The 19,305-nt window shown below is 34.7% G+C and overlaps 2 protein-coding genes across 2 annotated transcripts in view; one reads left to right on the plus strand and one right to left on the minus strand.

Moving 5' to 3' along the window:
- Positions 1–208: 208 nt before the first annotated feature.
- The window catches only part of LOC123318891 (calexcitin-2), a 148,716-nt gene continuing 129,619 nt past the window's right edge, over positions 209–19,305 (plus strand). The window contains exon 1 of the mRNA XM_044905666.1: positions 209–321. Within this exon, the coding sequence (XP_044761601.1) occupies positions 244–321 (78 nt within the window). The 5' untranslated portion in view covers positions 209–243. The remainder of the gene's footprint in view (positions 322–19,305) is intronic.
- Positions 17,824–19,120, minus strand: LOC123318893. The gene is made up of 2 exons (XM_044905668.1): positions 18,817–19,120; positions 17,824–18,389 (listed from the first exon to the last, which is right to left on the minus strand). The coding sequence occupies exon 2, from the start codon at positions 18,297–18,299 to the stop codon at positions 17,928–17,930; it is 372 nt and encodes a 123-aa protein (XP_044761603.1). The 5' UTR covers positions 18,300–18,389; positions 18,817–19,120; the 3' UTR covers positions 17,824–17,927.

Below are 19,305 nucleotides of genomic sequence, written 5' to 3' on the forward strand. Positions count from 1 at the left end.
AACCAAAGGTGATTTGAGTGTCGTATAGTATGTACATTCAACTATAAAACTTACTGGGTGTAGTACATATCTGCAACTAGTTCTGTTTCAGAAATTTTTCTATTCACGTGATTGAAAATCGCAAATATCACGTTTTACCATTTTTCTGACAATTTCAGGGCTGCATTGATTCTCTATAAGAAAATGACACTTTTACCTTTTTTTCTAGGAAACACAGAATTCGGTGACGATATACTACGTGGAATGGATACCACATTACTTTATGGAAAGACAATAATTCGTGATGTCATGTCACGAGTCATGCCCCGGTATTTTGGCGGGGTAGGTACGAAATAGCACTCAGCATAAATAGATCAAGTATGCCTTGCATAAAATTAGTTGATGCTAGATACACCTCTTAGCAAATTTTATTTAGTTCTATCCAACTTTATGCAGATGATGCCAGGAAACAACATTCATACCATCAAGATACAGATCGGAGTTCTCTCATGAGCGAAATTTTGTATCCAGTTTAATTTTTGACATCCACTTGTTCCACAGTTCAGTTGCGGAGTAACCTTCTTGCTATAATCATTCTGTTTGTCACTATTTAGAAACAAAAAAACAAATAAAATTCTTCGTATCGGGTTTTCAATCCTGTGGAGTATAATTCGGCACTGTGAATCTGTATTCGTTGAGAAGTTGAAGAAAATAGGCTATTCATGAGATTATGTACTTGAAGAAGTTCATTGAGAGAATTGTTGAGTGAAAACATGTGAACAGCAGAGAGAGTTCAGCAGAAACTTGTAAGGCTCGTGCGTCCAATCGCCTCTGGGTGAATCTGCCTTGTCCAACCATATCGGAACAAATGACACGATGAAATGCAGTCTCAGATGAAGATTTCTCTGAAAATCCCTAAGATTCGTCTGGAAAATTCAAGGTGAAACATCCAAATGATCACAGCTGAAAACCTTGGACTTTTCGAATTCGAATATTTATGTTATATCCCACCTTCAAACCTCTCAGAATTATTGGAAAAAACGACAAAATTGGTTGTCTTGAAGGTGGCAAAATTCAAGCACTCATTTGGCATGTTTTGAAACGCCTACAATTCAGATTCCTGATTAGAATAGAAACGAATGAAGTTTGCATGATTTACGCTTGTTAATTACAGGCACTCGAGCTTCTCTTTGCTTAGTAGATTGTTGAAGTAATTTTCTCGCATTCAGGTGATATTCGATCAATAAATTTACGGCCATTGAATTGAACATGATTCAGTTGAAAGGAAACAGCAGGTAAGATTTGTAATTGAGCATGAAATTATATAAGCTTTGAGTAGAACAATTTGAACTTCAGCATCAACGAACTGATATTAAGAATGGCTTATTCAAGAATAATTTTTTTTTAAATCAAATACACCACACGTATTATATCATATTTGGCTCAATAGAGCCAAAATTCAAGATTATCCTCAATTTTAAAATAGACATCACTGATTTATTGATTGATTTAAGAATACTAATTTTTTGTAGGATATCTATTGCCGATGTTTTTTCATCGAAAAAACACTTAAGAATTCGAAACTAGTCAGTAATGAATTCACTCGTTTGAGGAATTTGCGTTGACGGAGGTAGTTTTATAGCTCACGATGTCTAAGATGTGATTTCAAGAACTTCGATATTTCGAAAAAAAAAGTGTGACGAATTATATTTAATTCGTCACACATTTTTTTGAGTTGGAGAACTGGGTTATGGTTGAAATAATTATCCCATACTTTTTGCTTCATGAGAGTGTCGTTGAAGCTCTTTGCGAAGAATTGAAGCTCTGCTGGAAATACAGGGTTTTTATAAATGATTGTTGCATCGCAGTGAGCGTAGAAATATTCTCATTTTGCAGGTTTCAATGATTTTTATGGCTTTTTTTATGTCCACGAAAGTTCAATACACTTTTTATTAATTATAATTGGAATAACGTTGACTATATATTTATTCTAGACTCTTCAGTGAGGAGCACGAAAAATAATTTTAAGTTCACTTCGATGTTTTTAAATACATATTTATAAACACGACAGAAGTACCCTTCAACCAATTTTATTTTCATTAGTGAATAAGATTCAAGTAGAACAACTTTTCAGGAATTTTGACAGATTTATTTAGAATTTAATATAAGTGCTCACGTTCAGGAGATATAATATTTCTCCTTCTTCAGCGCTGAAAGACTTTTTGTTTCTTGTGCGGCAGGAGAAGAAAAGAAGTACCGCTGTTAGATTGGATTTGAAGTTTCTGATGTTACGCTCATACGATTCTAGCCTCAGTGGCAGCTAATCTAAGCATCTGATATTTCACTTCAATGATTTGGTAACTTTGAAACATTCGTGATGGTTTCAAGATTATTTCAAGGTTAACTTGATTTTTTTTTCCAAATGAAAAGGTATATTTTTTATTGCAGCTTCTTATTCGTCATAAAAAAGTGGTAGATATCTGTGGTCTGATATTTTTCTCGTCGGATTTCAAATTCAACAGGTATTCATGAAGTATTCCCACAAAAAACAACTAAAAAAATGGGTGAATAGTTTATTTAGGTAGACATTGTAAGAATATGCATGAACTATTTTCGCCTGCCAATGGTTATTCAATTAATTCATTATAAACGAAAGATGGAATACTTGCGGTTGCGAAAAGAATTGAAATGATTTTCATTTATGGATATCTAATGCAAGTGAAATACTGTTGATGGTTTTCTACTGTATGTATGTTTTTCAAACATAAATAATAAATCCCGTAGTTATTTCATCGTGTAGTGAATGGATTCAGAAATACCGTGCGACAGTAACTGGTGACTCTGGTGAGAATAATGAGATCAGTGTGTTAGATGCAGTTGCCCTTTATCTTCATGATTGTTCTAGTAATCTCGAATATCTCAGAGAAGTTTTTTTAAAATATTGCATACCTAGGCACGAGTTTCCCCCATAGCACGTATCGTTAGATCATGATAATGATTTTGAAAATCGAATAACGTATTGTCAGCAGGCACGTGAAAAAATACGAAAAGATGAGAACTTATTTCGAAGAGTTTAATTTTCTGATGATTCTGGATTCACCAATTTTGGACAAGTTAACCGGCATAACATGCACTACTCTAGTACACATAATCCGCGATGGCTAAGAGAAACTGAAGATCAGTGCTAGTGCTCTTGGTCTGTAAACGTTTGCTGCGAAATTATTGGTGTCAAACTAATTGGTCCTTATTTTTTGAGGGCACGCTGAGTGGTCAAATGTATAGGAACTTTTTCATCCTTATGGCAGCCCGGCGCATTATTCCATAATAGCACGACAAATATTGGACCGTGATTACAATTTAAAAGAACCGCTGGATCGGCAGACGTGGTACCATCGCATGGCCTGCGAGGTCGTCAGATTCAATATATCCTGATTTTTTTTATAGGGTAGGTACACTTAAAGAGCGAAAATACCAGGCAGTTTCAACTGCTCCAGAAGATATGATGGAACGAACGTTTATGACAGTGGCGGATTTACATATTTGCCGCCAGTAGGCTATTCAAATTTTGCCGCCCTTACCATAATTATTTAGTTCAAAATATTAATGACAATTTTTGTGTCAGTGAAAATATAACTTTGAGATTTGTACACTGTGGTCCTAATAACTACTCATAATTATTATGAACAAGGGGATCGATGTGTGATGTGTCAGTTTTCGAGTTCCCAGATCATTTTTACAACGCAAAGATGCGAAGATGTGATTTCACAAGAAATAGAACGTTTATTTCTGAATGAAATAAAATTTAGTCATAGACTTCTAATGAGGCGAAGTAATGGATATATTAAGTGATATTAGTCACACAGTGATATACATGCAGTAAACGTAATCAAATCATTTTTATTAGGCACACAGTTTAAAATAGAATAGATATATTCTATATCAAACAAAAAGAAAAAATTTATTATCATTGAGTATGGCACACCATATATCTATACATGGTAGCATGGTCCATAGGAACAGTTGCAAAAAATTAAGGGGGTGATTTTTAGTCAGAAATTAGGGTGGACCTATAATGTAAATTATAGCCCTAAAAGCAGTTTTTAATTTTTTTCTTGAGAATCGAAAAACTGACAACAATGAAATCAAGCAGATATTTTATGCGGGGTAGAAATTTTCGATGCTGTTCCTCTATGATTGAAAGTGCTAGAAAAAGCCACCCCCATTGTTCTGCAAGAAACTTTTTTCCATATCCATATTTCACAATGAAAGATTGATTTTGGATAGCTTGATCCATTCTTAACAAATAAGTTCTCTAGCAGTTTCTTGGGAAAATTAAGGGTTTTTCAGGAAAAAAAGAGCGTAAACAAAGTGCATATAGAATATTTCTGCGTTTGTGCACACAATCATCTTAATGAGTATATGTGACAAAAATCTCAAGATGATTTTTTGAGAATGGGTTATCCAAAATTAATTTTTTATTATAAGATATGAATATCGAAAAAGTTTCTTGCAAAGCAAGGATCAGGGATGGATTAAACTACCCCTTTCTATTATAGACGAACAGAACCAAAATTTTTTTAATGCCTTCCCGCCCATATGAAATATCTGCTTGATTGAATACATGAAAGTTCATTGATTTTCATAAAAAAAATCAAAAACTGCTTTTCGGGCGCCATCTTTAGGAGGCTGTAACTAAGCAGGGGCACAAAGAAGAAAGACCTTCCCTACTTTTTAATCGCCCCTGAATTTTTTGCGACTATTTATATTATTATATGTATTATATGGTCACAATCTAACTGACGGTGACAATGAAATACGAACGTAAGTCATAAAAGTCTCTTAATTTATTAATGTATACGTTATTAAAATATCTTTCTGCAATGTCGGCATACGAAATTTTCTTCATCAGTTCTGACTCTATATACACAAAAGAGCCAAAGCGTTCAGCTTTTCTTGGCTTGATGTGTTTCTTAGTTAAATAACTTTTTCAAGCAAAAAAAGGTTCTCTCACCCGAACAATTCTTCGCTGGTGTATACAGGGTGGGCAAAATTCGTTGTCTACTGAGTAAAACTCGAGAACTATGACAGCTGGAAAAAACAGATGACACATTCTCGAGCTCTTTTTCAGAGAAACAAAGAATGGTGAAAACCGTTTTTGAGTAATTAGCAACAAATGAAATTTTGACGATTTCGAAAAGTTCTCATAACTTTTTTGTCATTGAAGTTACTCATCTGAACCTTGACCCTTTTTTACGTAGAATCCACTGACGAGCACCAAATATTTTTTCATTTCGAAACATTAGGCGAACTTTCGTTATTTTAAATGCAAACTTTCATTGAATTTTTTATTTTTGAATTGGAAAAAAGATTTTGTGAGTAGAATCTACGTACAAAAATGACAAAGAAGGTTAAGTTTCAGATCTGTAACTTCAAACACAAAAAAGTTATGAGAACTTCATAATCCCAATTTTTGTTTATAACTCAAAATCTAGAAACGATAGACCGGTTCTGTTTTCAGATTTGGATTAGTCATGAAAAAAGAGCTAAATAATGTGTCATCCGGTTTCTTCTAGCTGTTATAGTTCTCGAGATCCCCTCAGTAGACAACGAATTTTGCCCACCCTGTACCTATGTACAGGCAAATATCTATGGCTCTATAGCCATAGATACGGACTCTTCTGGACAAACATTTCTTGAATTGTGTTTTCGTAGGAACCGAAGAAACACATCCCAACGATTCAGAATCTGGTTTCACCGAAATTTTTCACCCTCAGGAAGTTTCAGTATAGAATCCAATGCGGCCGAAATAAGACTAATAAGAGGGAAACAGGAAAATAGTAGTGATGCACTACTTGTTCAGTTTTTTTTTATATTTAGGGAACATCAGATGCAGATAGATATTAAAATATCTATGAAATACAAATATTTCAGTTTTTATAATTAGTACAAACATAATTATCCCCAAATTTGCCGCCCCCTGAAAACTGCCGCCCTAGGCTGCAGCCTACTCAGCCTCTATGGTAAATCCGCCACTGGTTTATGAAATGCTTGCAGGAATATAGATGCAGAAACTCTGATGCTATGTAGGTAATGAATCATTCATTAAAAGAATTGAAAAATGTATCGAAGTCCGAGGTGATCTTTTGGAACATTTACTGAAATTATATGAAATTAATAAAAACATTATCATTCTTTAAAATTATTTTCATCTTTTCCAATCGTTCATATAAAATTTAGTTCAATAATTAAAAATCGAAAAAAAAAAGTTTCGAACAAAAGTTACTCCTTTTTTAAAGAAAATAAGAATCTGCACAGAAAAATATACCTTTCCTTAAAAAAAAAACAAGTTGATCTTAAAATAAATTTGAAGCTTAGTGTTTCTACTACAGTCAGTAATATACTACCATAAAGTTATTTGTATTTCATATTTTTCAACGGCTCTTCTCAAAAAATAAATAAATCTACCGCGATACATATGCTGGCCATGAGATAATAGTTCGTTGGAAATCGCCGTGAAAATTACTTGCTTATATCATACCATACATACAGCTGAGCATATTACCCTGATTCTCCGTAGGTACAATCTGAGACTTTGTACGAAAAAAGCGTTTCCTTTAATCTCAAGAATATATCTACAGTTGATATATTTGTATGAATCAAATACTCACCCTGTATAAGATTATGTAATCAGTCCAAAACAAGATGGAAAGCTTAAATGACTGCGTAGAAGAACTCAGGCCCAATATTGTATTTTCTGAAACATTTTAGGGTTTTCACTCCCAATCTCTGGAACAAAATCAATTAAAAAATTGAAATAAACGATTTGCTCCTGCGTAAATTTATGCACTAATTTATCAGGAGCAAATCAACTAGAAAAAATTGTTGGCTGACAATGAAATGAAAATATAGAACTTTGTAATTATAATTATACAGGATGATTCACAACTCGAGGCGAAAAATTGAGGAACGTATAAAGGCTGCTATTCTTGATAAAAAAAAGTAAAATAAATTCTTTGGATATTGCCTTGATTCCGAGATATAAGTGCACAAAATTTCTGCATGTCATCGATTTTGAACTTTAATAGCTGATAGAAATACAGAAAAAATTGAATCAAATGTTCAAAAATATCACTATTAGTAGATATCGATACATGCTTGGCAAGGCAGAATAAGGGAATTTCAGATTATTAATTGCATGTTTTTCCTTTTCTGAGTGGATTCGACTGCATTAATAATTCGTTCCATTAATTGTTCTTTATCATTAATTTCCAGTGCGTAAACGTATTGTTTACATAACGTAAATGTCCCCATACAAAATAATCCAAAGGATTCGAGTCAGGTGATCTCGCTGGCCATGGCACCTGACCACGCCGACCAATCCATCCGACCATTGAAATTTTGGTTCAACTAGGCGACAACATTTCGTCCTACATGCAGTGGTGCTCTATCGTGCTGATACCACATACGATTGTATACCAAATCCAGAGGAAAATATTCTAGCAAATTATCGAGATTGTTTTCCAAAAACTGCAAGTACGCATCCGCATTCAAATGATCAACCAGGATTGGATTGGTAGTAATTTTCCGTTAAAGACTTCGTCCCATACCTTAATATCTAGTACCAATTTCTGGATCATCGAGCACACAATCTATCTCTTCTTTTTTTCTTATAGCATCATAGTAATTATTCCGGGTAGCATCACCAGTACCAGTACGAGAAATGCCAATTCCAAACTGTCGCAGCCTTTGATAAGCGTCAGAGAAAACACACGGCGAGATGGTTGTCGTCTATTAGGAAATCGCATGTTTTACTCCCGACAAGCTTTTAATGCGTTGCCATCACAAAGACCTAACACAAAAATAATACCTGCATATTCTTCGTTAAAAAAATGCATGTTTAACAGAAGAACTGATTTTCATTTAATTTATTTCTTGGCTTACCGTAATTAATAAAATTCAATTAGTTGCATAAAGAAACATTAATGTCCAAAAACTCGGAAACGAAGCCGCATCGGCCAAAAATTTTTTTTACGTTTAATCAAGAATATCATTCTCTATATGTTCCTTAATTTTTCGCCCCGAGTTTTGAATCCCCCTGTATATAGTAACGTTTCGGGGTCTATATCAAACTTCTTCATCAGACGAAAATCAATTTCCGAAAATCTTCTGAATTGTAGCTTTTATTTGACATTAATTGTCAACACATAGAAACAGAGACTGCATTTAATTTTGAAATTACCGTATGACAGCTCCCTCTTCAGTATATTAATCCAAATATGGTCTATTCCTACCATAGACCTATAAAACATATGGACGCGCCCTTTCAGTGAGTTTCAATAGCCACGAGTGCGGCCAACATGAGATGGAGCTAGTATGGGCAAGATGGTATTAATTTCCGAGCTATATTTGTATATTTGCGCCCGTTAGAGATAAAAACAAGTATACTTCATTCAACTTTATTTTAGCAGTCGGTTGGCCATGGAAATTTGACACATTTCACTCTGTATAGTACGAAAATGTGGGGTTATGAAGCTTGTCAAAACATTTGTGGGTTTTAAATCAACGCTTTTTTGTCCGTTCTACGTAAAAGTTTCTGTTATTACGTATTTTATCACAATGTCGAATCTCTTCGGAAAATATCATACAGCACATGTATATCCATTGAATGTCCATTGGACGTACAAAATGGACATGACGGACATCCATTGTACGTCCAGTTATGTACAATGTTTGGTCCAGAAAACGTCCGACCCTCACTGGATTTAACATCCTATGGACGTACATATAGGATGTACAATGGATGTACAGACAGGATATACATTGGACGTACATACAGGATGTACATTGGACGTACATACAGGATGTACATTGGACGTACATATAGGATGTACATTGGACGTACATCCGAACCTCACTGGATTTAACATCCTATGGACATACCTGTATGTTCGTCCATTGTACATCCTGTATGTACGTCCATAGGATGTTAAATCCAGTGAGGTTCGGACATTTTCTGGACCATTCATTGGTACATAAGTGGACGTTATTTGGGAGTCTCAAATGCCCATTTTATTGGGGTTAGCTTTTTTTAAGTTTGATTCGAAAAAGGTATTTTAAAATCCCACCTATCAATACATATATTAATTGATAATTATAAGGAAATTGAGATTATTGAAAAATGGCCTGGAAATGTTCCACATCTTTATGTGAAAAATTAAAATAAAATAAATAACAAGTAAGTATAATTTGAACATTGGACTACTGCCCCTAAGCAAAACTAAACTATAAAAAACTGAATATCGAAGAAGCAGATATATAGGTATATATACACTGAACAGGAAACACTTATGATATATTTTCTATCGTTGGCTCCTCGAACCCATTTAGAAATAGCCACTTCTATCTCCTTCCTGTCCCCTTTACTGGAGTGTGTATGGCCGTTTCTGTAAATTTATTTCATTGAAATTTTGCTGTTGTCATATTATATATCAGTACATCACCATACTATAATTATAATAGAATGGTGATAATATCTATTGAAAATTGAATTTCTGGATGTTTTCTCGTAATTCCGTTTCATATTCTTATATTGTTGTCCCCCTACCAAATAATAGATATTCATGGTTGTGAAAAGACAAAAATATATTTTTTACGATAGTATGAATAATATAATTATAACTAATGAAATCATCAAATTAACATGAAACGGAGATTAACATTCGTGCTTCGTATAAGCATTCAACATTCAATTCCTTCAACATTAATGTTGAAATGGTAGAAATTTCTACCCATTAGATTATATTTTTCTATCTACACGTAAATTTGCCACTTCCCTCAAGCAAGAATAAAAACTTCGACTCACCTCGTTACTATCAAATATATGCACCACACACTGGAACTAGAACTAGACACTATACCTCAAATGTAGTTCAACAAGCTTAAGCCAAAATATTCACAAATTTACAAAATATGTCGAGTCCACTTCAAAATCCACTGATTACAGATTAATGAGTTTCTCTTAGATATTCTGTTCTGATTCAATATTCAATATTTCGCTCTGTGTCACTCAAATGAAACTCAAAAAATAAATGTTTCGGTCTTTGGGACGAAAGTTCCAGAGTAAAAAAAGGAATAATCATGAGAGGGCGGAACATCTGGGTTTCAACACAGTCAGTATGTACCTACTCTCAATAAGAGCCGAGACCGACATGGCAGCAATATAAGGGTATATCCTTGTATACACATTCCTGTTATTTCAAACATCCCTTATTTAAAGTACAATGGACATCCATAAAACGTCCATTTTTGAAAGTACAGTTAATGTCCAGAAATGTACATCCTACGAATGTTGTGAAATGAATAATTATAGATCATAGATTAAATAGATGGATCATAAGCTATTTTCCAGACTGTTCATTTTTCAAATTATTCCCACTCCAAAAAACCACCAATGAAATGAATTTTCGCTTGTTTTCCCCTCCAGATCGCTTCTAAAATTTCTAGGACGGCGTGTGTATTTGTAATTGTCAAAATATTATTTCAATCATTCACGTCGTAATATTTTGGAAAATAAGCAGCGATGTGCCGTAAAAACGTGTGTTTGAAATAAAAGTGCAATTTATACACGAAAGAGGAAAGCGATTTATTTATTCTGGTAAGTTTTTGATATTTTATTCTTGTTTGAGTTCACGACTTTATGAAATCAGGGGAGGGAGTTAGGGCACGCCAGGGTCGAATTAAGTTTGAATCCCATCTAATGATGGGATTGAAATGTTGAGTTTATACAATCAAATAATTGATTTCAATTTTAGATTTCCCAGAAATGAAACCAGACGACAGCAGTGGAGAGTTGCACTGGGTCTTGAAAACAATTTACACTTCTCTTGTAATTTATACTCCAGACTTTAGTATAATGAGAGTAATCGACTTTTACCGTAAATTTGAAAAAAGATGCCATCCCGAGTGAGGTAAGATAGGTAGTTTACCACTTATTTAACTCGCTTTATTGTCTGATTATCACTTTCTTTGGAATTTTGCAAGTGATTTCTGACTACTTCTGAACTTGAAATTTATAGTAGATTTTTTCTTATCATATAATGCTTTTTAGTATAAATATTCTTCCTGGTTTCGAGATGAACAGTATAACGAGATTTTAATTGCTTCAATAATATTGTAATTATAGCCAATACTGTGCCAAACCTGTTGCCAGTACTGGAGTTTTTGAGGAAAATGGAAGGAAAATGGGAACAATATCAAGAAACACGAATGCCAGTTCAGGATTTGCAGAAATGAAAGCTTCTTGTAGTTCAAGGATAAAACAAGTGAGGTACATACCTACCCAGGGAGGTATACAAAATTCCTTATAAATTGCTATGGCAAATAGAACTCGTCTTAGGAATGAAAATCCATAAAAATGAGCAGAGGTCATGTTTGGAACTTTTTGTGAAAATCAAAAAAGTTTTCTTTATTTCTAAAATGTATTTCTATGTAAAAATTATGCTACTACTGTAATTATGATTACAATAATGACCATTCAATTAGAGCTCGGATATGCCCATTATTTTTATGATTTATTAAATGAAAATGTCTGTTATCAGGATACCTCATATTTCGAAGTAAAACTTCAGTTGGAAAATTGTTGCAGGAGACAAGCGGAGAACAGAAATTAAAAAACAGCTAATTGACGTCAAAAAACCGATTTAAGATTACGAGTGAGTCGTCAGTACTTCAAGAAAAAAGTTGCTGCCCTACAAGCAGTTCCTAAATCATTGGAAAGAAAAATTCAAGATGAAAGCTTGGAAAGCTTTGCTTAAAAGTTACATTATTATTGAGTTAGAGCTTACAGTTTCGTAAAATAACTCTTGATTATTATGCACTTCAACACCAAAAAGCACTTTCGAGGTGGTATAAAAATTTGAAAGGGGAAGCAGGTTGTTGAACTAGGTATTTTCAGTTTATGCTTAGTGAATAAAATTTCAAATAATCTGTATGTAGGTTAGGGTCATATTGACTATTTGTGTATGGTAACATTGTATTCAAAATAAATTCTTTTTTACATAAGTTGTTTTGGTATTACATATTAGTTCTACATCCCTTTGATTAGTTGTCATAAGAAAAATACTCGAAATCTTTGCATTGAAACATATTTCCATTCGATATAAAATTATTGCTGACTACCTGAAATATTCACAGTGTGACTAGTTCTGAATCCGCCCCTGTCCAGTTCCCCCACCCAAGATATCCAAATTCACATTTATGGCAGTATTTCGTGAACGCGTTTTTGTCGAGATGCTCTATCTCCTGTTTTATTAATCTATGTTATAGATACTAGAAAATGATACATCCAGTTGTCGTACAGAAAAGTACAATTTCTGGAAGTACATATTTATATCCAGATCCGAACATCCAAAAGATGTACATTCATGGATAATTCACGTTGATCCAAAATTGTACGTTGAATGGACGTACACTTACGTACAATTTCTGATAGTACAATTAAGATCCAAATTCGTATATCCAGAGGATGTCCAATAAGGGACGTACATGGATGTTTGTCCAACATCCCTTATTTAAAGTACAATGGACATCCATAAAACGTCCATTTTTGAACGTACAGTAAATGTCCAGAAATGTACATTCTACGAATGTTGAGAAATGAATAATTATAGATACTAGAAAATGGTACATCCAGTTGTCGTACAGAAAAGTACAATTTCTGGAAGTACATATTTGTATCCAGATCCGAACATCCAAAAGATGTACATCATGATGTACATCATAAGACGTTGATCCAAAATTGTACGTTGAATGGACGTACACTAACGTACAACTTCTGATTGTACAATTAAGATCCAGATTTGTATATCCAGAGGATGTCCAATAAGGGACGTATATGGATGTTTGTCCAACATCCCTTATTTAAAGTACAATGGACATCCATAAAATGTCCATTTATGAACGTACAGTAAATGTCCAGAAATGTACATCCATTGGACTTCCATATAAGGTCCGTGGACGTTTGTACTTCATTTGGATATAAAATGGACGTCCATTGGACGTCATGTGCTCTATGGGTATATGTGACGAACATAATTGAAGTTTATACAAACTGATTGAAAGCATACCAAATCCAGTTATTTGCATGGAAAATACAAGAGATCAGTATAATATCATAATATGCACTAGCTTGAGGAGAGTTAATGTTCGTTATCTTCTTTGGCTTACATCATTTGTAGATTTCAAAAATATTAACTCGAAGATGAAATGCATATGATGCAGTGGTTGGCAATGGGTATCTCCCGAAGGAATTAACAGATAATTACAAGAATGTTAAATTTTTCAACAAAAATCATCTTGCATCAATATAAGTAAAAGGAGTTGAAGGAAGTTTCAAGTTAAGATGCAACTTCACCGTTGAACAAAAATTTCACATGAATAAACAGTAACAGGGCAACTTGCGCGTATTTGTGGCTATTCATCTAAATACATTGATGTAATTATAATAATTAGGTATTTATTAGTACCTTAAGACATTTACATTGTATAGGACAAGTCAAATGAAAAACAGAAAAATCCATTTTACGGAACTTATTCTCCGATGACATTTATCGAAAATCCTGTAGTAAACTTTTCGCATTAATTCACTCAAACATAAAATTCCCAAATGCCAACACTTTTTTGGGTCTCCCAATAGAAGGAAATTCTTTGTCATACTCTTCATTCACAATCTTTCTGATTGTGGAAATATTCAGCTGAAATATAAGTCGTTTAGATTAAGATGAAACATTATATAAATTCTCTTACATTGAATATGTTCGCTACTGTCTGACGTATTGTGGATTTTAGAATATCAGGGTATAACTATTTGAATGAGCGAACCTGAATTCTAAATAGCACTTCCTGAAACCCTTTCTCTTTTTTCAATCACTTTCGGCATTTTCGAATTTTCGTAATAAAAATTGATATTAGTTGTGGCAACGGCGTTATGACATTAACGACATTTCATGAGTGCCAACCTAACTTCGTTCTAGTTACAAAAACTTGAGAAAATTATTTCATGGCCAACCGACTGCTAAAATAAATTTGAATGAAGTATACCTATAATCGAATATAAAAAATTGAACGAATATTAGTATCATTTAGATTGCGTTTAATGATCCAATTAGAACTAAAGAGCACAATTTTTGCTTTCGGCAACTATTCCTCGGAAAATACAACAGATAAGTTCATGAAAAGTTTGTAAATAAATTGATTTGAATAAAAACAATTGAGCACATTTTTAGCCAACACAATATTCTGATTTCTTGTTCAATATCTGAAAAAATATTTCATTGATCAATATTGATCAAAAGGTTGAAACATAGACATTACAATCAGCATACTAATTTTCTCTTCTAGTCTCAAGTGCTTCTTGAGTATTATTTTAGCTAGATGAGAAAAGAATTGACATACATTTATTGATTTGAAATGAATAATTCAACTATGATATAATAAATCGATTAATACATTCGAAGTTACTATACCTGTGAAATTTCACTTTATCTGTCTTTTCAACTCATTTCGTACTATTAATTGCACTCTACGAGGACACCATTATTACTTTCATAATAGAAAAAGGATACGACATTCAAAGTTGATCTAAAATTGATGAGAAAATTCTGAAAATTCCGATAAATACAAAGTTCAAACGAATGTTTTGCCCATACTAGCTCTATCTTATTTCGGCCGCACCCCCTCTCTCTCTACGCCGTGTCCATGTGTTTAATATGTCTATGATTCCTACCGAACAATTGGCCTAATTATTATTTTGATCCAACAAAATACACGTGGACTCTTTAATCTTTCGTTTATAATGATCCGGTTCTGTCATTAAAATTTAAGTGTTAAGACAATCCATCATGTGTTCTCCTGTAATAGAACAAACATGATCTGCGATTTGTGATATATTAATCTCTCAATTTTTAATATTATTTTTATGTTGGCGTTTTCTTATTTCTAGAGGTCTAGACGTTTCACCTGTATTAACTTTACCACAAATATAGGGAATATCGGAATATTGTTTAATTGATTTGTTTCCAGAGATTGGGACTGAAAACCATAAAAAGTTTCAGAAAGAGCAGAATCCTCCCAAAATGAATTTCAATCGATATCCGATATTGGATTACCAGAAATGAGTCAGAAATGCTATTGAGATTGGCATTGAAAGGGTATCACAGATTACAGAACCAAGTTTAGATTCGAAACTCGCTCATCATTCTGAAACCAATCTACAGATGGATCATATAAAAACGAGATCAGATAGTTTTTGTGTCTGCAAACTGAAACGATCTAAAGATAGGATAATTGGAAACTGCCGTTACAGAGCGAAATATCAATTGGCGCTCTTTCTCTAGAGTTGCTTCGCTTCCGTGTTGCAGGATATCATAATGTTTCTCGGAAAAAAGTTTTTTAATGTTTCGGCTTTTTTGAATGAAAAATATTGTTCAACCAGTACGAGAGATCACACCAGAAGAATGACTTGTAGCTACAAAATCTACTGTTGGTAAACAGTTTTTTCTTGTACGGTTCATGCAGGAAATCACTTTTAATTTTTTTCTCAGAGTCGAAGTGCTATATGAGAAATTAAGGAGACGAATAATTCCTATTTTTAAGCCTAATCCAAGGAAAAGAATGAATATACAAAAATAATTCTCAAGATATTGGGAGGAGTCTCTTATTGCCCTTAATGAGGATGACAAGTTGTCATCCTCCTGTCATTTTCAAGCAATTCTTTTTTTCTTTCAAAACATTGACACCCTGATTACCAAAAACGAACCAAATTAGGACACTATAATGATGTGTCTCTAATAAAAAAATTTATTTTCCCTTGGTAAAACAATACTGGACGTATGACGGTTCAACAATGGGTTTTCCTACACAACGGGCTAGTAAATTCTGATTTCTGAAGTGCTCTATTAGAACATTCTACGTCAGTTTCACAATCCGGCAACGCCATCTATCATTTTGAATTCATTATTCATTCGAAAAAGTGTAACGATCCTGTTTTGCGTATCTAGTAATTCGATATTTTCTTTTTGAGTTATAGTTATAGTTTTCTCTTTTTGCGTTGCGTGACATCAAAGTACGTTTAAGGACAGCCTTGAACCGGGAATTATTTTTGTTGTTATTTCCATAGCCCTGCTATTTTCGCCGTTTCGCTGCGGATCCATCCGGTTTAGGGGAGTAGTAACTCGATTGTCCTAGTAGCTTAGCCGAATGGTGACTACATGTACGCCAAGTGCCACAACAACCATTGGACATCCATAAAAGTATTTCGAGTATCGAGTCCAGAGGTAAGACAGCACTCCGTACCTACTATCAACTTGGAATCTGAGCTTCAACCTCACGTTCTGTTCGACTTCTACCTAGTGATGCCCACGAGAGTCTCGTCTCGTCTCGTCTCGAAAACGAGACGAGACTCGAGATGAGACCTGATATTCCATGTACGAGACGAGACAAGACTTTCCTCGGTCTCGTCTCGAGTTTCGTACGAGAGTCTCGCAGTGGTCACGTAGTCTCGTGAATAATTCAGACGATAGAAGACTCAGAGGAGTATTGCTTTCGAATTTGAAAACTTCGCGAAATCGAGATCGGAAATGGTTGATTGAAATTCAAAACCATCAATTTATTGAAATATTTCACATCTGACAATACGAATATCACAAATTTCAAATTATGGGAACATAATTGTATTTGTAATTTATATAAATGATAGATTGATATTGGTATTTTCACACCCTTGGCCTTTTCTCTCGTCATTCCTGATAATGGAAAATGATCTGGATATAAACTATATTTACCCCATAATGAAATAATCCGTAGTGTTAAGAATCATTCGAGTTCGAGGCTCGTTCGGGTCGAAAATTTTCCCCTTTCAGTTTTGATTTGAAATAGTGAGACATTTTTTGTGAAATTCAAAGAGCTTTTATATTTGTGTAGGAAGGGACCGGATATCCTATTACAGATTATACAAAGGAATTCGCCGAGTTTCTTATTCTGATTCGTATCATCAATTTTTTTTATTTTTTCTCATGCAAGACTTCGTAAGCACGAAAAAAAAATGCTTGTAACATGAAAAATTTTATCAGAATGAGGACAGCAGCAATTCTTTACTTCCCAAGACGAACGTACTCTTATTCGTTAAAACTTTCAGGGTATGTAGGTAAAGCACGATTCACCAGTTCTAATAGAACTATAACTAGATATTTGTTTTCTGATACTGAACGATAGACGGAAGTTTTTGCTTCATTTACTTCTATAGGTCATGAAACAAGCACAACAATCAATAAATAAATTTCATATAATATTATAATTATACTTTCACAGACAAATAATTGTAAAGAATTACTCGGTAGATAAACTAGAATATGCGTTATAATCATTAGATTTAAATATTCCGCTTTTAAAAAATGTTATCATCGACGAGATCACGAGACTCTCGAACGAGACTCGAGACGAGACGAGACTAAGAGCCTACCAGACGAGACTCGAGAAGAGACTTCGTGTCTTATCGGCGAGACGAGACGAGACTACAGTAAAGTCTCGTCTCGTTGGTCTCGTGGGCATCACTACTTCTACCACTCCTAGAAGTATGAATTCCTGGCTGGCGTGCAAACCCGTTGGGAGCAGAAACCAGAATGGTAAACAATTGTGCCCTTTTAAATTGTCCTATCCGGTTCTCCCCGCTGGAAGTAAGATTTCCTGGCCAGCGTGCAAATTCGTTGGGAGAATAAAATAGAGTTTTCCTGACCTGTAATCCCCCTGTTTTGAAGCTGAGTCCCGTCTTCATTGTCCGCTGATTAACGGGTGATTTTTTAAGAGGTATAGGATTTGATTTTCAAAAAAAAACACAAAAAATTTGAGAAAATTGATGTAATCTTTATTGGACTCGGTAGAACGATCAATATAATTTAATGTTTGAAGATGATTTCATGTAAATGTTGGCCGCGGCTCCGCTTTAGATAGCCCATGCGCAAGGTCCAATTTTGGCACACTCTCTCCAACATATCGGCGGGTATTTCACGAATAAATGCTTCAATATTGGCTTCAAGTGCACCAATCGTTGCTGGCTTATCCGTGTAGACATGAGCCTTAACATGGCCCCACAAAAAATAGTCCAAAGGCGTTAGATCACACGATCTAGGCGGCCAATTGACGGGCCCCAAACGTGAGATAAACTGTTCACCGAAGGCGGCTCTCAATTTGGTCATTGTTTCGCGTGCCGTGTGGCATGTGGCACCGTCTTGTTGAAACCACATGTCAGGCATGTCCAATTCTTCCATTTTGGGCAAAAAAAATCGTCAATCATCACACGGTAGCGCTCGCCATTCACAGTAACGTTCCGCCCATCGTCGCCTTTGAAGAAGTACGGCCCGATGATGCCACCGGCCCATAATCCACACCAAACAGTGACTTTTTCAGGATGCATTGGTAGCTCTTGCAATGCTTCTGGCTGGTCTTCACTCCAGATGCGGCAATTTTGCTTGTTGACGTATCCATTCAACCAGAAATGAGCTTCGTCGCTGAACACAATTCTTCGATAAAAAAGTGGATCATCCTCCAACTTTGCCAGCGCCCATTCACCAAATATTAGACGTTGTGGGAAGTCGTGTGGCTTCAATTCTTGGACAAGCTGTATCTTATAAGGTTTTACACCCAAATCCTTTCGCAAAATTTTCCACGTCGTTGAGTAACAGAGGCCCAATTGCTGCGAACGGCGACGAATCGACATTTCACGGTCATCAGTAACACTGGCGGATACAGCCGCAATATTTTCTTCGGTCCTCACTCTACGTATGCGTGTTGTTGGTTTAATGTCCAATAGTGTAAACTGCGTTCGAAATTTAGTCACAAGCTTCCGAATAGCTCCCTCAGTAGGCCGACCAAACTGCCCATAAATTGGAAGAAGTGCGCGATGCACTCTCTTAACCGAGCATGAATTTTGATAGTAAAATTCAATAATTTGCAAGCGTTGTTCGTTCGTAAGTCGATTCATGATTAAATTATAGATAAAACTGAACAAGTTTTACATTGACACAAGACACGATTCACGCGTGATCTGTCAAAAACAATGTTGCCAAAAAGATACCAGCAAAAAAATCACAGTTTATTAGCGGATAAAATATTTTAAAAGTTTCATTGTCGGGGGTCCATTTTGGGTCTTCTCTACTCTGCATATTATGACGATTAACTTGCCAATTATTGGATAGGAAACATTCATATTACCAAAAATCGAGTTGCGAAAATTTTAAGTTTTTTCTCATAAAGTCCTCATTTCCGCAATAAATT

This window comes from Coccinella septempunctata, chromosome 8 (assembly GCF_907165205.1).
Source record: "Coccinella septempunctata chromosome 8, icCocSept1.1, whole genome shotgun sequence".
Classification (NCBI taxonomy): Eukaryota; Metazoa; Arthropoda; class Insecta; order Coleoptera; family Coccinellidae; genus Coccinella; species Coccinella septempunctata.